Genomic DNA, 20,458 nt, shown 5'->3' with positions numbered 1-20,458 from the left:
ACTTTTGGGGAATTATTTAATTTTTGTTCAAGTTTGTCTCTGTTCTTGCTTCAGCTCTTTTCTTACACAAGAGATGTATAGTATTTGCATTCTCAGCTCATTCTCCTAACCTCTACTTCTTCTAAAAACAATTTTATCTCTTACCTACATAAATTGTGTTACTCACATTACATGTAATATCACAGATGTACCTGCTTTTGTGAGATTGGTGTGGGGTTTTTTTTGATTGAGATGAGTAATTAATTTGACCACCAAGATGGTAGATACTGTAAAAATAACCGTTTTATTTATAGCACGAGTTGTACACTGCAGTTGAGTTCTAGTCTTGTTCTGAACACTGGATTCTGTGTACTTCTCCTTGATAACCAAAAGGCTGAGCATTGGTATCTTGAATAAAATAAGTTTTCATATTCCAATATATTGATGTCTGTGATGTATTAGGACATCCTTTCAGAAAATCAGTCATATGTGTCATTTGCCAGGTATTTATTTGTTAAAAAAATTATACTGAACCAGAATCAGCAATTGTTTAATTCGTTTCCCTTTGGAAAGTAAGCTATGAAAATGGCACTGGGAAATGTATGTTTGCATTTTGGTTTTCACAAACTGAATAAAGGTAGAATTTCAGTCTACATGTTACTTTTTAAAAAAATTTTGATGAATTGATTTTAGATAAGTGAACAGATCAGCAAGAGCAAGCATCTTGACTCTTAACAAAAAAATTCTAATTGAGCTACTCTTCTTTAATGTATCAAATACTAGGTATCAGTATTGAGTGCAACTTTTAAATTTGTCTTTTCCTTTACCAAGATTTCAACTTCATTTTTGTGGTGCATGTCTGGGCTTTTACTTTCTAACAGTTTTGGAATTGCACTGCTCAGAGGTTGTGCTCCAGCTTCTTAATGAGGCAAATCCAATTCTGAGACTATATGGAGGTTCTGGTACAAATCAAAGGGCTGACTTTGAAATAGTGAGAGGTTTGGAGCTTCTTAAGAAGCACCAGTCTGTTATAGTGAACGCTTTTAAGTATTCTAAAAGTATATTCTTAAGTAGCCAGGTATGAGTGCTATACTGTCCCTATTACATATTAGAAATAGAGGCATGAAAAGCTGAATAAATAGTTTGAACAGCATGCTTTGTGATTTGTGAGCCATGTACCCAGAATGCAAAGAAAATAGGTTTTTAAGAGTTTTATTTTTCAAATTCTGAGTAAAAAACACTTAATTTTAAGTATCTAGGAAGCCCTAGAAGACTCAACTTCTATGGTAGATTATTATAAGTGTAACTTAAGAGGTCAGCTTTGTAGATCTGGATAGACAGACTGTCAGATTGACATTGGAAGTTTTATGAAAATCAGTCTAGAGAAAGCGTGTTTCTGTTTATGATAATTTGGCTCCTCCTTAGTTAGGAGTGGTTCATTTGATAAGCTGTGAATATATGTTTCTCCTAGAAAACATGATTAGCAGGAGCAGCATATGTGATTCTTTTTAAATAATTTAGGATTTGTTGTTGTTTAAACTTGCAATTACCATTACAAGATTGTCGTGTACCATTTTTTCAAATGGTGTACTTAAAATCTGAAGCTGGTTAGGCTTTAACATGCACCATTGATATTGTTTGAGACATGTAAACCAAATTAGGGAATGTTTTATATGATTGTGTTATGTTTGCAAACCACGCAAAAGGCAGTCATAAGCACAGTTTCTAGATTCATTTGAGTCGTAAACTGAAATGGACAACTAGATTTCATTTGAACTTTTTTTTTCTGAGATATATAAAAATTCATTTTACAGTCTTTGTCGCATGGCAAATAATAACTAGTAACTTCTTTGTCCCAAAGCACTGCATGTTTGCTGAACAGCAGAAGAAAAAAAATCAAGGTACTTAGATAAGCTGGACTGACAGGCTGGAAAGGAGAGTTTCAAGATTTGATTTGATTTGTGCATTGTTTAAGTGCATTTTTGCTTAGGTTACACAGCAAAGCTGGAAATGAGTTTTCACTGGGAACTGGCATGGCCTCTCTGCAGTCGGTGTTCTTGGGTAGGGAGGGTTCAGCATCTTTGAGTATTTCAAAGAGATGAGCTGTATGGAATCAGAAGCAAGGAAACAGCATTTTCAGCATATCTCTGTAGTTGTTAAGAAAATTTGTAGCTCAGCCATAGCTAAGTATAACCACAGACAAAATTATAATGCTGTAAGAGTTTCTTAAAAGTCACTGTAGGAATTTCTTAAAAGTCTGTAGGAATTCCTTGAAAGTCTAGATCAATGTATCCATCCATGATTTTATTCTTGACAGAACACTGCAGATCAGATTCTTGTGCCAGAAGTTGATTTACGTTTCTCCAAACACTGATTAAGTGATAGCCTTGTATAGTAGCAATAATAACTTCCCCACTGTCTTCAGTTCATTTCCAAATTACTCAATTTAGATGATAATACTGGATGAAAAGTTTTTAATAATCTTAAAGTTTAAATAATATACAAACACTATAATATTGGCAAACAACTTAATAGTGAATTAGTTTCTCTCCTCCCAAAGCTCTGTATTTAAAAGAGATGCTATGACATAGTGAGGGTTAGATTTTTCAAATGTGACTCACATTTGGCATGTGATAGGTTTGGTTTTGTTGTTTTGAGATTGTTTTTCAGCAATGTTTAAAAGGCAGGTGGTGATGTTTTCAATTGCAAATTACAAAACTGAGAGACACAAAACTATTGATTGCCTTTTAGCTTCTCAAAATTTATTTTTTTTTACCTTAAGAAATAAATCAAAATATTCTGAGAGGAAGCAACCATTTCCCTCCTTCCATTAAAATAGATGTAATGAAAACTTTCTAACAGTGTTAAACTTAATTAATCCTGTAACATTATCTTTGTTAAATTAATAGACAAAAAATTAGTAAAAAAGGAAATTGTTTTAAATGAGGAAGATGAGGCAAAAAAGACTTCACAAAGACCTTTATAGGAAACATAGAGGTACTGAGATTGTAAGTGAAGCTTTCTACAGTGAAGAGTAGAGGAAGATGAACTGTATATACATATCTTGAACTAAAACCATGGGCAAATAATTTAATTTCTCTTGAATGTTTTCCTACCATTCCTCTGCTTTTGTCCTAGTACTTTAGTCTTTCTGCTGCTTTTGAATTCATGACTCAGACAATTGAAAGAAATATTTGTTACAAGTGCTTGAGCACAGGTACTTTTTCTGGCTTGGCATAACTTCAGTTTTCTTTCCATCTTTAGCTGGTACTGACTGCATCTAGACTTTGTCATTTTTCCCTTATCTGCAGTAACTTAGTCTTTTATTTGATCTTGTTCCTTCTTTCTCCTTCAACCTTTTCTTCCCTTTCTTTACCTCTCTCTCTGATATCCCCTGCAAATGACTTATATTTGGTGATTGTATTTCTGGAAATGTGGAGTATTTTTCTTTTTAAGTAGTAAATTTAAAAGAACATTTGAAAATTATATTTTAAATGTGTTTTAAAGACTATGCTTTAAATTGGAGAATTTGTATCTTACCTTTTCAGTGTCTACTATTTTTTTGTATGTACATGTGAGTTTGCATAAAAATGATATCTAAGAATGTATTATGCTGAAAATTTCTATTTTTTACCATATATTGCCAAATTACCACTTGTTCAGCGATCCATAGCTACTCTGTTGTCTTTCTTACCTGAAGTGTATACTGGTAGAGGGTGTTTTTTTAGCATTTTATATTTACTTTCTTTCAAAGGAAGTAAACACTCCAGTTTCTAATTACAGCTATTTTTAGTATAAATAAAATGAAACTTTCTTGAAAAAGATCAAAGATTGAACTCCAAGATCAACAACTAAAATCAAGTAACTGTCAAGACCATAGTATCTTTAAATTAAAATGTCAAATATAGTAGATAATGCTGATACAGTACAATAATAAATGAATTAACCATTTTTACTATCTTTCTAGGATATTCAAAGTTAAACAGAACCACTGTCTGTGTTGGTAATAAGTTCGCCTTATTAAAAGGATTTCTGCCTGCATGAATGGCTAAAATCATTGCTTTTCCTCAAATATTTAATTTTTCTATGCTTTTGTCAAAATACAGAATTGTATGAAGCAAACTGACCTTAGTACTACAACAAAAATGTTTAATTTCACAGATACTAGGTCATAAAGAACTTGCAATTTCTAGTGCCAAAAAATCAGTTCATTTTTCATCCAGCAGAGTTTTGCTCTATATTAGGATTTTGCTACTAATGCATCACTATAATGTTCAGGTTTGTGCAAGTCTGAATAATGTTTCCACAGTATGAAAGCTTTACTGCAAACAGTAAGATTTAAATTTACTTTTTTTTTGGACAGCAGAAGAATATTATTAATGTGGAATTATTTCACAGTGTTCAATTGCTGATGTTAGAACTGTGGTTTGATTTCCACAGATAAACACAAGGACAGCTCTGGTGTAACCTTACATCTGACGCATCAAAAGTATGTATCTTTACAAATACTCACCTATTACAATTTTTGTCATTAGAACAGAAGGCATGTAAATCCCTCTTTTAGATTCCTTTGAAACTGAAGTGAAAGTAACACGTACATCACAACATTAAGAATTACAAAGCCACATATCATTTGTGGCCAAAAATTTTTATTTCTGCTAAGAAACTGGAAACGGTGCTACAGTACTTAGTTAATCTCTCTAAACAGCTTCATATTCAGAAATCTAGGACAAGGACAGAAATTATGTAGAGTATCATTTTGTCCTATTTTGCATACTTTGTAGAGGATGCTGTAAAAATTGTAGTTTTATGAAAAAAGAAGGGAAGAGAAATGCTGTGTAACAGCTTCTTTCTCAGTGGACCAGTTCCAGATATAATCCAACATTTAGAAATTAGTTGTGTTGAATGGTATTGCATATCATGTAATTTGCCACTGGTTTTTACAAAGAACTTTTTTATCAGAGCTTGGGTTTTGAATTACAGGCAACCTTTGATTGCTGGAATGTATCTTATGATGTCTGTAAACACTGTAATTCCACCAGGTGAGAAAGGTGAGTCATAATTCCGCCAAGTGATTATATAGTTTAGTTATTGTATAATATAATTAGAAAATTTAGCCAATATTTGCTGAATAGGAAATAAAAAATTGCTTAATTAAATGGTGAAAAAATAATTCTTGTATCATACATCCCAGTGGCTATGCTGGAACAGGTGATCAGTGTTGTATAGAACAATGTTGTACAAAGCAACAATGATCTATGCAATAACTGAAGTTTCTAGGATTCTTAAGAGTGTTTCTTTGATTTATTTACATCTTAATAGTTTACAAAAAACCTCTATTTTCTTAGTCCCCTCTCCTTCCCTAAAAAAATTCGTCCTAGTCATCATTTACTGAGTTAGTTTTAACAAATTAATTTCTACCAAATAGAGGCTGCTCTTTAACAATTGTGCTTCTCTGTTCCTAGTTGGTTAAAAGGTCAAAATACTGAACAAAGATCATAAAACAAAGTTTCCAGACAGTTTCTATTTAGAATCCTACTCAATGGATTTTATCTGAAACTCAGCTTAGATAGTCTTAATATAATTTTTTCAAGCTAGCATGAAATGTTTTATTTTAAAGAACTTGGACATTAACTTTAGGTTTTCCTATGCTATACCAGATTTTAAAATTAGTTTCCCAAGAGCACCATGTGTCTCATTTATAGTTAGTTATCTAAGTAGTGTGAGGTGGTCACATGCTCATCTGACTCCAGCAGTTCAGTGAATTCAGAAGCTTGAAATCTTTTTCGATTTGAATTGAAACTCCATATGAGCCTGCAGACATTGTCTGTAGAGCATTTCTCTGACAAAATCTGCATCTAGCCATAAAACTTTAAGACTGGACCTAGCACTGTAAGCCTTCAGTATAAATTGTATCAGTTTAGAATTATATAATTTTTAGTTTTCTGCTGAGTAGACTATTTACCGTAGCTATATTTATTTTAAATGTCCTTCAATATAAGCTATAAGCATATGTATTACTTTACTTCATTAAATAGTAGTAGTGTGTGCTGGAAAAAATACTACTGAGTTTTAGCCCGATTTTGTATGTACATGATCACAGAAAGTAATTTCCAAGTGACTGTATTTCAAATGTACTGTATTTTATTAGTTTTCCTTTACAGATGTCTTGAGATAGACAGTGCACAAACGTAAAATGTTATCCTGTGTCTTTTCAGTTATCAGTTGGCCAGTGTAAGGATACTTTTGTAAACTACACTGGATTAAGTATTATAGTGTAACTTTTTTCTGTTTGATAAATAATGTGTTTTTCTTTGTTTATTGTCATCATATTTTAACAGTGGTTGATGCAGACATTGCTTGCCATTACAAAAGGTTTCCAATGCACCTTTTTGCATACAGAGTTCATACACATAGACTAGGTAAGAGGTTTATTGCAATATAGAAATGCCAAATACTTAACAAAACTGTTGATCATAGAACTGCTGTGGGTTCTTTAGAGATAGGTCTCATGTTCACGGACATATTGGTATTTTACAGGTAAAGTAGTGAGTGGATACAGAGTGAGAAATGGCCAATGGACATTGATTGGTAGACAGAGTCCACAGCTACCACAGGTTGGTTGGTTGTTTCAGTTCTAATTCTAAACTTTAATTATCTTTATTTAAAACGGAGAAGCTGAATTTGCAATCATATACTTATGGATTTGTATCATGGTGTTTCCACTGGTACATATTGTTGTGCCACTGGAACTGAATACTGCCAAGTATGGTCATGATTACATTACGCTGCAAAAGTCACTCTGAAATCACCTTTCAGATGTGTAGCACTGTCATTCTCATGTTTGTGTGTATATTGATGTAAGTAACATGAGGCACTTTCACTGGTAATGGTAAATTATACTCTTTTTCAGGCATTCTATCCAGTGGAACATCCTGTAGATGTTAGTTATGATGATATCCTGGCAGCTAGATGTGTATTCAGTGGTGAAGGCAGAACTACGGAAACACATATCGGGTAAATTTCCTCTATTTGCTCTATTTTCTAACCATTTTTTCCCAAGATATAGGTTACGTGTGGAAGGATATTTGTTTCATGCCTTCTTCCAAAATAATTCTAATACACTGTTACATCCTGCCAGAATGGTATGTTTTGTTGTCTAGTCTGCTAAAGGTTTAACTCTACCCAATATTGCTTGCCTTTACTTATGTGATTAATTATTTTGCTGAAGTGTTCTGAATGTTCTTCAAGTGAAGCTGTGCTGAAGTGTTCAGACTATTTCACAGGTGAAGTTGTGCTGTGAAGTACCTTACTTAGATGTTGGGCTGTTCTGCACCTAAAGATGAATTCAGAATATCAATTCTAAAAAATGATTTTTTAAATTAATTTTAAGCTATTGACTGTCATGGTTTAGGCCCATCAAGGGACAAAAGACCACGATTAGACTCAAGTTCCAAAGACTTGAGAATTGCCAAAGTGCAGGGAGGGCTTAATTGCTGCTTATGTTGCAGGACAAAACAAACCAGGCTACTTGGCTTGGGGAAGAAAACAGAAAATAATTTAATCCAACACCAACTAAAACATAACTATAAAACCCCAAAACATAACCAAAACAAAAAAACAGAGTGGTAGAACGATGAAAAGTACAACCAGCCCTTTAAGACCACCTTCTCCCCACCCCTCCCCTCTTCCCAGCCTCAGAGCCCTGATCCCAGTGTCTTTATCTCCTCCCCCCAGCTGAACGGCTCAGGGGGGCAGGGATTGGGGTTTCAGTCAGTGATTTCTGCTTTTTGCCTCTCTTCAGGGCAGGCAGGCTCCATGCCAGACCTCCCTGCTCCTCCACAGCCTACCTCACACACCCGACAGCTCTGCACAGGCTGCTTCAACATGTGTTCATCTCAATGCCTGCAGCTCCACTCTGCCTCTCATGTAGGTCTGCTCTGTGGCCTGCAGGCTCTCCAGCACAACCTGCACCATGGCCACCTCCTAACACAGTCTCTCGCTCATGCAGACATACTCACCCGGACCTGCTGGTGGCTCTCAGTTTTGCCATTGCCCTGCATGGGTTGCAGGGGCACAGCCTGCGTTCTCATCACAGATTGCAGAGGAGTGTCTGGTCTGGTGCTCCTCCTTCTTTCCTCCTTCTCTAACTATGGGGTCCACGTGGTCGCCTCAACCTTGTACTGCTCTTACACTTCCTCCCAAGCACTTCAAATTCCCATCCTTAAATAGTGATCACAGAAGCGCCAGATTGGCCCAGCCGGGCTGGAGGTGGGTCTGAACCCAAGAGCTGCGGGAAAGTGAGAGAACTCTTTACCTGGTCTTCACTGCAACCCACTCCCCCTGTTACCAAGCAAAAGAGGTTCCTTGCTAAACCATGACATTGATCCTTTAAAAAAAACATACTTCACAAATTCTTTTTATTATTTCAGAAAGAAAATGTGTGGAAGTTCATAAAATTCTCATGAATTTTAAGTCATCATAAAATCTAACCTTGAAAATTTGGAATAACGTACTAGTTACCTTTTTTCAGTATAAAAATATGCAGGCCTTTGTGAAAAGCATAAATGATGAATAATGATAAATAGGAAAATCTGAACTTTGTCACTAATGCTATTCGGCCAAAGATTTCACATAGATCTCTACAAGCTGATAAGGACAACTATAAAAATAGATGCATTATTAATATTATCTTAACTACCTACAGTTCTTTAAAATGAGATTTATTGCTTATGTAGTGGTACGAAGATACCCTGCAGAAATATCTCCATTCTAGAAGTATGTGCTGCACACCCCAAGGGATGAATTTTTTAGTGCATTGAACACCCTAAGGTTGCACCTCAGTGGAGGATTAATGATTCAACACGAAGTTATCACCTATGTGTGGGTTGTTAAAATACTGATGAGTAGCAGCTGAAGCAAAATGAGTTGTTTGAGAAGGGGTTTTTACAAAGATCCTAACACTAAGAAAAATACATCCAGAGCCTTAGTTTAACAATAGAACTTTTAATTGTTTGCAAGTTCTAATAATGTCTGTCACGATTCTGTGACATTCCTCCAAGTAGTTCCTTTTGGTGAATAATCTTTAAAATTTAAGAAACAGTCCTAAGACAGTTTTGGTCTTCTCTCTTGACATACTAATGTGTTTTTATTGGATGAATAATACTAACAGAAATTAAAGAAAGAAACAGATTTTTACATTTTTATAATATAATTTTATTATGTACTTTCTGCATATGAATTTTGAGAACCAGTTCCTAAACATTTTAAGGAAATAAACTATTACACAAAAATTGATGGATAATATGGAAGTATATATTGTTGGAAAAAAAAATCAGAATAATATGAAATGAACAGATGAAAAGGAACTCATGCACAACTATGCTGGGTATATCGAAGGATATACAGCTAAAATAAATTAAATGAAAGTTGTTTATGCTTCGGAAAATGTTGTCCTGATGTTTCAGCTGTGTTACTAACAGTTGGAATGACATTGGTCCAAAAGGAATATTAAAAAGTCTTTCAGTTCCAAATATAAACACTGAAAAAATGAAAAGGACAAACGCGAAAGGAAAGCTGTGAAATCACAGAATCGTAAGGGTTGGAAAGGACCTCAAAAGATCATCTAGTTCAACGCCCCTGCCAGAGCAGAACCACATAGGGTAGGTCATACAGGAAGTTGTCCAGGTGGGTTTTGAATGTCTCTAGAGAAGGAGACTCCACAACCCACCTGGGCAGCCCGTTCCAGTGCTCCATCACCCTCACAGTGAAGAAATTCTTCCTTGTGTTTCTTTGGAACCTCTTCTGTTGCAGCTTATACCCATTGCCCCTTGTCCTGTTACTGGACATTATTGAGAACAGCCTGGCTCCATCCTCCTGACACCTGCCTTTATGTATTTGTAAATATTAATGAGGTCACCCCTCAGTCTCCTCCAAGCTGAAGAGTCCCAGCTCTCTCAGCCTTTCATCACAAGAGAGAGACTCCACTTCATCATCTTTGTCGCCCTACACTGAACTCTCTCCCTGTCCTTCTGGAACTGAGAGGCCCAGAACCGGACACAATTTTCTAGATGTGGTCTCATGAGGGCAGAATAGAGAAGGAGGAGAAACTCTCTTGACCTACTAACCACAGCTCTTCTCATACACTCCAGGATGCCATTGGCCTTCTTGACCGTGAGGGAACATTACTGGCTCATGGTCATCTTGCTGTCCACCAGGACCCCTGGAATAGTGGATAGATCAAGTCTGTATGTTCAGTCTGCCAAGCTCTGTATTTAATTTTCTGCCCATGTTTTTGTTTTTATTTGAGCTAACTGAAAAAAAGATCTTAATTTTACATAATACATATAATATATGGAGTTCACTTTGTCCATCTTTCCAAAGCTGGTCAGTTAAAGCTTAACCTTTCATAATATATGCTGTCTGCAGTTAAAACATTACATATTTGCAAAATTAAACTTTATTAACTGTACAGTATTTTCTGTGATCATCAACTAGTCCCTTTCATATGAATGAAGTGTCATTTTTGGCCAAGTCTGGTCCTTAGTATCTCACTTGGGATGGGAGAATAAATGTTCTTGTTTTGTTTTGTTTTTATACCTTCTTTACTGTGCTTTTTGTTTCTTTATACATTTGGTCTTGGTTTTTATCATGTTTTTCTTTAGCTAGACTAACTGCTTTCCATTATCTTAACATCTCACAACCCCCATGGTTCACACTAACATTTTTCATTCTTCTTCCTATCCTAATATAAGAAATTAGATTAGATATTGAGGGATGACTTTTAAATGCATAGTGTTTGGTAGAACAGGTTCAGAAGTGACACCTGATTTTGTTTGTATATTTGACTACATACAAGTTCAGGGTAATTACACGAGCACGGGCTTAATATCTATGGTGTAAAAGTGAGGCAGGAGTCATTTCTTCAAAGGTTGCACAAATTATCCATTTCAGTTATCTGGATTTCTCCTGAAGCTCAGGTGATTCTATGAATTATCCTTTGTCAAACAAGAAAAACATCAAATATTCCTAATTTATAAAGCAAGATTTCTTCTAACTTTTGCTGCAGGCTAATTAAGTATTCAATGCAAACAGCCATTGAAGTTTTGTAACGGCTAACCAGAGTAGACATTACAGTTGGTATAGTATGAAGAAGTATACAGCTTATGAGTCCAAGGGATATCAAAGAACTGGAGTCCATTCAGTGTAAAGATCCTATCTTTGTACAGGAAAGTGTCATTGGCCATGGTCGTTCCTTGTTTTTCCAGTTGCAATGTAATGTATTGTTTAAAACTCTTAACAGACAGAAAATTACACAACCTGGATCTTTCAAAATGTTTAACATGGATTGTGCCATTTATGAGATGATTTATGTGCCTGTAGCAACACATTCTTATTTGGTATTATTTATCTTTCAGTATCTTGCTTTTTGATGACAAATCCTCTGTTTCATTATGCTTCACTATGTAATATTAATATACCAAGATCTGGAGACAGTTCTAGACACCTGTGGCAATGGTGTGAACGTGATTAACGGGATTTTTAAAAATTTATTGCTTTTGAACTTATCCTGGTTTCAACTGGATAATTTTCTCCCTAGTAGCCAGAACACGGTTGTGGTTTGGATTTGGGATGAAAACAGTGTTGATACCACAGAGATGTCTTGATTATTGCTGAACAGTATAGTATATATATTGCTGGACTGCATCAAGGCCTTTTCAGATTCTCACCCCACCCTGCCAGTTAGTATACATGGGGTACACAAGAAGCTGGAAGGGTACGTGGCCAGGACAGCTGACTCCAACTAGCCAAAGGGCTTTTCCATACCATAGCATATCATGCCCAGTATATAAACTCAGGGGTGTTGGTGGGGAGGGACAGATCACTGCTTGGGCATTAGTCAGTGTGTAGTGAGCAATGACATTGGACATCCCTTGTTTTGGAGTTTCTTTTTTTATTATTATTTTTGTTATATTCCTTTTCATTATTATGAAATAATTTCTTATTATTGTTATTATTATCTTCTATTTTATTTCATTTTAGTTACTAAACTGCTCTTATCTTGAGCAGTGAGTTTTACTTTTTTTTATGATTCTCCATCCCACTGGGCAGGGAGTGAGTGACCGAGTGATTGCATAGTGCTTATTTGCTGCCTGGGATTAAACCACACTTGTGCATCAGCATTTCTACTCATTAAACTCATTAATTCACAAAACAGAGTTTCTGAGGGGTTCAAATATGTAATGAAAGGATTCTGGATATTCTGTGAATTTACCAAAATGATACAGTATCTCTTTTTTTTCTTGTCTAAAACTTTGAAATGTTTATCAACAGTAACATGCGTCAAGTGAACTACAGTTTGTGTGAGTTCCACATCCCCTTCTATACTGGTGTTTTAAAGCTGAGGCAATTATAGTGACAGATAATGAAAGTGAAGTTAATGCTTTCTAAAAGCTTACACAGAGCTCGCTAAGTCAGAATCTGACTTTTATGGTCTCCAAGGGATGTTAAATTTTCAATGCTTGAAAAAATACCAATTTTCCTTTTGAAACGGTCCCTTCTCCCATGTTGCCCCTGTGTCTCCTCAGGCTGGTGTCATCATTGTTGCTATGGTGAATAAATGAGTGCTGCAGGATGCTACTGGAAAAGTCAGTGCTGACGTCTTTTGCAAAGAGCTAATAGGCCACTCCCGTATCTTTTTATGAGGCTAGGCTCACTGGTTTACTGTGAAAGCTAATGAAGAAATCCTAATGTAAACCTCTTTATTTTGTGAACCTTTCTTTGTAAGTCCTTGCTTATTCCATCGTCAGAATTGTAGCTGTAAATAAAAGATATCAACCTCTATATGTCAGAGGGAAAAAACAGAAGCCGATCACAGCTGCAAAGAGGCCCTGTATTGTCTGCTTCACAGAGTAATATCTTTCAGAAAAAAAAATCTTTCTTGATCCAGCTGTTTTTTCTATTGAAGACAGGATTATGTAGTAGTACAGAAGAGCCTTCTCTTATCTCAATATATGCACAACATTTATCAAAGAACTGAATTCTGGTAGTGTTTAATCATTCCATTTGCATTCATGTTTCCCTTACAGAAGCTTGTGATTAAGCTATTCCCAAAATGGCAGTGCTATCTTCTCTTTAAAGATATTTATGATGTCTTAATATTTAATGAAATTAAGTTTTGCTGCATTAGAACCAGTGAGGTTGGTCAATAAATGCATGCACTTGCTCATAAGGGAAAAAAAATGTCATAAAATAGAGCTGATGAAGTGAAACATTGCTTGCAGTGATTTTAAATTACATTTGCCCCAGATTGACAGAGAGTTATATGAATGGTGACATAATGAGAGATGTAGTTTTGTTCTATTTCATCAAAACGCGTGCATGGAACACTGAGGACTATGAGAAGTATTCTGAGGGCATAAGGAGGATGAGCAATTTATGCAAATTTCTGTGGAATCAAATCCAAATTTTCTGGAATTTCTAAGATACCTGGGGAGTAGGTATGAAATGTTTTAGTATGGTACTGCTAAACATTTCATTGCAGTCCTTTAATATTCTGTTAAACAAGTTGAATTAATTGAGTTACAGATATATTCAACTATTTTTTTCCCAACTACTGCATCTTTTTTGTGTTGTCTAGGGGAACAGCAAATGATGAAATGTGTAATTTTTACATTATGTACTATATGGAAGCCAAGCATGCTGTCTCATATATGACCTGCACACAGAATGCAAACCCTGAGATGTTCAGAAATATACCACAGGAGGCAAATATTCCTATTCCAGTCAAGTCTGATATGCTAAAGATGACACATGGGCATCATGAAGGTGAAAAGAACTTGTAATCCATTTAATTAATGTATTTTTTTGTTCACTGATGTGATTGTCTTTGTTGCTTCAATATGCTAAATTTTCATAAAAAAGAAATGCAATTCTGAATAAAATTCAGATCACTAATTATGGACCATCTGTTCTTGGTTTTGGTGGAAATGTACTGACATAGTCTTTCATCCATTTTTCCCTATTGTCTTCTTTCAATTTCCAGCATTTTTTTATAGCTACATGAGCTGTGTACCCAAAAGATTGACTTATTTTCTACATCAGATATCATTACTTTATATTAACAGTTTTTTAATATTTGCTTAATCTTCAGTTTCTTGCAAAGTTGAATAATAACATTTCTTGGATCACACTGTCTTATTATGAAAGGGTGTTTATATACTAGTCTGCGTTGAATACATTGAATTATATTGTTTGTATTGAATACTAATGGGCATAGAAATTGCAGCAGCGGTATTATCCAGCAGTAATCTGACTGGCTAAACACACATCTTAAATTTATTCCTTTTACTGCTGCACTGTTTGGTACTATGATAGGTAGATAGGTAGACAGATGTACAGAAAGGAGAAAGGGAAGGGAAGGGAAGGGAAGGGAAGGGAAGGGAAGGGAAGGGAAGGGAAGGGAAGGGAAGGGAAGGGAAGGGAAGGGAAGGGAAGGGAAGGGAAGGGAAGGGAAGGGAAGGGAAGGGAAGGGAAGGGAAGGGAAGGGAAGGAAAGGGAAGGGAAGGGAAGGGAAGGGGAAACCAAATGTTCATTTCAGAAGGGCTTTTTTTCCCCCAGTAGGAAGATACTGAGTTCCATTCTCACACAGAGGTAAATATCATATCCTAAATATATTTTTCAGAAACCAAGGAAACTGATAAAAATTCTTCACTGCAGGAGGCCAGAAAAGAAGAGGAAAATATTTTGGATCAGGGTATGTACTTATTTATTTCCATGTCAAGTAAAGGACTCACTAATGGCAAATAGTAATAAATTCTATCCTGATTGTTAATGAGTTAATAGATTTTTTTTTAATCTGATTATCTTTAATGTATGCAATTCGCTATTGTGATTGGATGCTACATAAGAAATAATTTTTTAATTATCTACCTCTGATCTCTAGCTTTTCCCTACAGGGAAAATTTCTCGATGCATTTTAATCTCATTAGATTTTCCTGTTCTTGGTTTAATTTGCTAGAGAAGATTCTAATTCATGTATCTGTAAGTGCAATTCTAAAGAATGGGCACAAAGAAGTAGTCCTATAGTATGTAACTATTCTGTATTCTATATGTAGCCATCTGTTATTAGCTCTTTGAGGATTTCTCAGTTTGTATTAGCATGTATGTATTAGGAAATAATATGTTCTTGTGCTTCAATATTAGTTATACATGCAGGAAGCTGAGTGCAGCTAGTGTTCAGTACTGGATTATTTTTCACTACATTTGTGTATATGTGCATTTATGCATAACAACTTAAGCAAAAATGTGTGCAGTATTTAGATGCATGAAAAAATCTATGGCTGTTATAAAGCTTCTAGATATAAGCTGTTATTTATGTTTCAGATATGTTAAAGTAAGACTATACCATTCCTGTGCATCATATACTATTAGATAAATGCTAGTTTAGTATCAAAATTTTTCTTGATACTAAGGAGAAGACCTCATAAGCTACACATCTGTACTGTCTTCATTGAACAATATTGAAGTTCAAGGACTACAAAATTTAAAGGCAATTTATTTTTGCCTTTAATGAGAAGAAAGATTAGGCCAGTGTTTAGAGCTTTTGATAACATCTCCTAAAGGCATTAAATTTTCTACATACTCTGCCATTTTACAGAGTTAACTCAAATAATTAAGTTAGAGTCACATAAAAAACAGCTTCTAGAGTGTAAGATCATTTTGACTGAAAATCTCTTTAACTAGCAGAGTCAGTGTTTAGAATTCTATATCTGCAACTTGTCTTACTCAATTCAATATGGATTTTTTTAGAAAGAAATAGTATTCTGTTTTTAAGCCTATTTCAAAACAGAATAAGTGTTTACAAATTTATATCAAGCTTTATGCTGACAAGATTCTTAACCTTCGCATTAATAAGTACATGAGCATTTGATTGAGAATCTTGTTATCTGTATGTTTCACATTAATGTTTGAAACAAAATGTTTGAAACAAAGTCCTGTTTTTAAAATGTTTTTCCTTTTTCTTTGAAATGTATTTCAAAGCCACATTTCTGCTTTTCAGTCTCATTTATCACTCAGTGTACATCTTCATCGAACATGTTTCTATGGAAATATGCTGCATTATTTTGTCCATTTGGTATTAGTTTTAAGCTAAATGCGAAATATCAAAACACAATAAATGCCATGAGAGAATTTTGTTTCATGCTCTTAATTGTTAGTTTAAGATAATTTTTTTTACATCCTTTACAGGAGCCTAGCTTCAATTTCATGTAGATACAACTCTTAAGTTCAGTCGAAATTTACACATGTAAAAGCAAAGAAGGCAAAAGGACAAAATGGGTCAGATTTGTTTGTATTTTTATCTTCAAAGAGATAAAGTTAAGTAGCTTTAGAAAGTGATTTTAGTTTTACAAGCACATGAGCACCTGGTAAGATATATTGGGCTGTATCAGTGGCTGAAATCAGGAGCTGAAAATAGTCTGCTAAAATGTGCCTGTAAAAATTACATACAAACTGTAGTCTGGTTTTGTGGGGCAAAGTGATTTTCTGTAATTACATTGTTAATTCTTTCATCTTCTCAAATAACTTTAGTAAGTTAGCCAGTATCAACCCAAGATCTTAACAACTGGAAAATTCTGACAATTTAGAGGGAGGAGCCTTAAGTTATACTGAAGCAAATGTATACCTTTACTGAGGTAAAGGTTATAACATAATTTTTTCCTTTTATGGTGTGGTGTGACATACTCTATGTGATAAGCTTATCTATGAAACATGGATTAACAAAAACTCAGGCTTTTGCTTAGTTCTCTTACTGCTCAGCTGTTGCTCAGCAAATTCAGCCTTTGATTTGCTCTGGAGATAGTATTTCAATTTTTTTTTTCCCCATAATTCTGTGTTTAGTTTTCATGGTTTATTTCTTGACTCGTTATGTTGTAATGTTGACCGATCCGCAATATCTGCACAGGAATTGGGGGGGGGGGGGAGGGGAAGGCGGGGCTGGATAGCTCCTCCATTTGTGCCATTTTCAGGGTTTTTCTACAGCTCAAACAAAAGAATCACGTTTGCCAACACAAACATGCATAAAATGTCCATCTATCAATTTGCCAATAATCTCCTGGTTCTACTTCAGTTTTATTTTGCCCATCTGTACCCTTTTTTTGTACTATTGGATTGTTCTTTAAACAAATTTCACATTTCGCCATTACTGATTTGGCCATTTCCAACATTTGTATTGATATTATACTTCTTTTCAGAAGCTGAGTCATAGCTTTTGCACCCCAATGACACTCCCTATGCTTTGTTTGCAAAATCTCTCTCATGATTAAGGGAGGCAATACTACTTGACCTGTACTTGTCATCCACCATCCTTCTGAATTTTTCTCTGCATTTAGTAACTTGGCCAATTTCTCATCCTCCCCTGAATATTTTGGTGGCTCCTTAGGAAGCACTACTGTTCTCGCCTCAATCACTCACACACAGACAGCTCACAACACAATATACAGTAATACGCATAAATACACAAAGCACTATACAAACCAACGTACAAATCAATGTACAAACCAAAATCAATAGGTACCTTTACCATATACTTATGTGGGCCCAATTATACCAATTACCAATTGCCAATTACCAATGTCAGCCCTGCGTTCACTTCATCCGACTTACGAGCTGTAATACCAATGCCAACCCTGCGATCGCTTTTGCATTCGCCTTACAGGTGATGCCTAGGTTCCCAATACCAACATGAGGATCCTCTAGCCCAACCAAGCGGAACTTTCACTCCATCTTACTGGCAGGCTGCTTTGGGCTTTCCTTGGGCCAAACCAAGCGGGATCTCCGACACCGCGACTTACAGGCTAGTTCACCAGGTTCCACCCCCAACCAATTAGAAGTGCCTTACCACTCCAGGGAACGTTGCAAAGAGCTGTAAGGGTCGCAGGTGATGGTCCTTCCCCGAGAATTCCTCGGTGCCATCTGGAGTTCGATCAGCATCCGATCCTGTCAGGTCTCACTCACAAGGTCCCATCTGGGTCGCCAAAACTGTTGACCGCAATCATGAAAACTTATCTACACAGGAATGCAGATAAGCAGGCACTTCTCTATTATGCAGTGCTGGGAAAACACGGGGGATAGCTCCTCCATAGTGCTTACAGCTCAAACAAAAGAATCACTTTTGCTAACACAAGCATGCATAAAATGTCCATCTGTCAATTTAGCCCTTCACCCTGATTAGTTCCCAACAAACACAAAATTTCCAAACTCAGGGTGATTGGTCAAAAAAAGATATCAGTCCCTTTGTTTTAGTAACAACTAAGGTAACAGCCAAGGTAACCTAACAAATACATTCACCAAGGTCTTGTAGCTAAGGTAACAGGTCCCCATCAGGTGTGGTATGTAACTCTTGCAGTTTGATCCTTATGTGATTCAAATGAATACTTACTTAATCAATACATGTTTGAGTTATTTGCAAGTGCTTAGCTAATTGATTGAACTATTACTAGGTGATTAACAAGTGCTTAACAAGTGCTTGAGTACTTATTGTGATGATAAGTTGTTAACTAAAATAAGTGTGTATCTGCAACAGTAACAACTTAATTTTCCTCTCCTTCTTGTCAGGTAACTAAAGTAAACACTTTCAATTCACTAAAACTGAAATAGTTGTTAAATTGTTATGTTGTCCTGGAGATAGTTAAACATCTTGGTGGTAGAGGCACTAGAGGTAGAGGTCAAAGAGAAAAATTTTGATGTGAGCAGTATTAAGTCTAAGCATTTACCTCAGAAGGAGAAAACAAAAAAGCTTGTCATTTGAAAACTGCTCCAGCTCCTTGGTCATCAGCAATGTCACAGGTTAAATTGACATCCATCCCTTCCATGACAGTAACCACAGGTTCTTTATGGCTGTGAAAGTTGTCAAGATCACTTGATGGGGACCGTCCCATGTCTCTCTCAGTGAGTCTGTGAACCAATTCTTCACATAGACCTGATCTCCCGGTTGAATATCATGCACTGGATTTTCCAGCGGGAGCGGCCGATTCCATTGAAGGGCACCCTGTAAGGCGTTGAGAACTCTATTGAGTGACGTAACATAGTTAAAAATCACCTGGTCTCCCAATACATGCGGGTCTCCTTTTAACACGGTGGCATGATAAGGCTTGCCGTACAGTATTTCGTACGGACTTACTCCTATCCTTTCCCTAGGTTTTATCCTAATCCTAAGTAAACACTAATGGCAAAGCTTGGGGCCACTGAAGTTTGGCCTCCTGACATATCTTTTTGATCTGATTTTTCAATGTTTGGTTCATCCTTTCTACTTGACCACTAGACTGGGGTCTCCATGGAGTGTGTAAATTCCAGGTAATGTCTAACGTCCTAGCCACCTCCTGAACTATCCCTGCCACAAAATGTGGGCCTCTATCTGATGATAATCCCAGTGGTACTCCAAATCTAGGTATTATTTCTTTCAACAAAGTCTTCACCACTTCCTTTGCTTGGTTTGTTCTACAAGGGAAGGCTTCTGGCCACCCCGAAAAGGTGCACACATACACCAACAGGTATTTAAGTCCCTTGAGCCCTTGGAAGTTCTGAAAAGTTGACTTGCCAATAATCTCCAGGCTCTGGTCCTATTTGTAATTTTCCCAACTGCACCTGTTTCCTTACAATAGGATTATTCTTTAAACAAACTGGGCACATGGCATTCACCCTTTTCGCCAGTGTTAACATTTGGTTGGAAATTATTTCCTTTTTCAAAAATTTTACCAACACCTCTGCTCCCCAATGGTGTTCAGTCTCTAATATAGACTTCTTAACATTTTTGGGCACCACCACTTGTCCCATTGTCGTTACATACCATCCAGCTGCATTCTTCTGGGCCTTTAGATATGTCGCCAATTTCTCATCATTGGCAGAATAGCTCGGTCCCCGAATCATATAACAAGAAACAGGCTCACCTTGGTTGGTATTAAAGCCATCTGAGTCCAAACCTGTCGAGCAGCTTCTTTAGCAGTGATGTCTGCTAGTTTATTCCCTCGATATATCTTTCCTTCTTCTTTACGATGTCCCCTGATGTGCATTACTGCTACCTTTTCTGGTTTATGTACCGCATCCAACAGGGCGAGAACTTCCGATCTGGTTCCATTTTCCACAAAGCTAGATCCATCGGTAAAGAGATCCCAATCTGAATCTTCTAACGGTCTATCCTTTAGGTCTGCTCGGCTCACATACACCTGTTCAATTGTTTCTACACAATCATGAACCAGCTCCCCTTCTTCCTGTTTGCTGTGAAGAAATTCTGCTGGGTTGATATGGTTAGTTATCTTAAGTTCCACATCATCTTGTTCTCTTAATATAGCTTGATATTGTAACATTCTGCTGGATGATAACCAGTGACCCCCCTTTTGTTCCAGGACAGCCAAGACCATATGGGGCACAAAGACCTCCATTATCCTTCCCAAAGTCAGTTTTCGGGCTTCCTGTATGAGGA

At 36.2% G+C, this 20,458-nt stretch overlaps 1 protein-coding gene across 14 annotated transcripts in view; it reads left to right on the top strand.

Moving 5' to 3' along the window:
• The window catches only part of PAM (peptidylglycine alpha-amidating monooxygenase), a 133,700-nt gene that overhangs the window by 77,148 nt on the left and 36,094 nt on the right, over positions 1-20,458 (top strand). For all 14 annotated transcript variants that reach the window (XM_062017193.1, XM_062017189.1, XM_062017188.1 and 11 more), the window contains exons 8-14: positions 4,420-4,468; positions 4,963-5,030; positions 6,321-6,401; positions 6,520-6,596; positions 6,893-6,996; positions 13,619-13,806; positions 14,663-14,734. In XM_062017193.1, coding sequence (XP_061873177.1) covers positions 4,420-4,468; positions 4,963-5,030; positions 6,321-6,401; positions 6,520-6,596; positions 6,893-6,996; positions 13,619-13,806; positions 14,663-14,734 — 639 coding nt within the window. The remainder of the gene's footprint in view (positions 1-4,419; positions 4,469-4,962; positions 5,031-6,320; positions 6,402-6,519; positions 6,597-6,892; positions 6,997-13,618; positions 13,807-14,662; positions 14,735-20,458) is intronic.

This window comes from Colius striatus, chromosome Z (assembly GCF_028858725.1).
Source record: "Colius striatus isolate bColStr4 chromosome Z, bColStr4.1.hap1, whole genome shotgun sequence".
In the NCBI taxonomy this organism is placed as follows: domain Eukaryota; kingdom Metazoa; phylum Chordata; class Aves; order Coliiformes; family Coliidae; genus Colius; species Colius striatus.
This window is presented reverse-complemented; position numbering and strand designations above follow the sequence as displayed.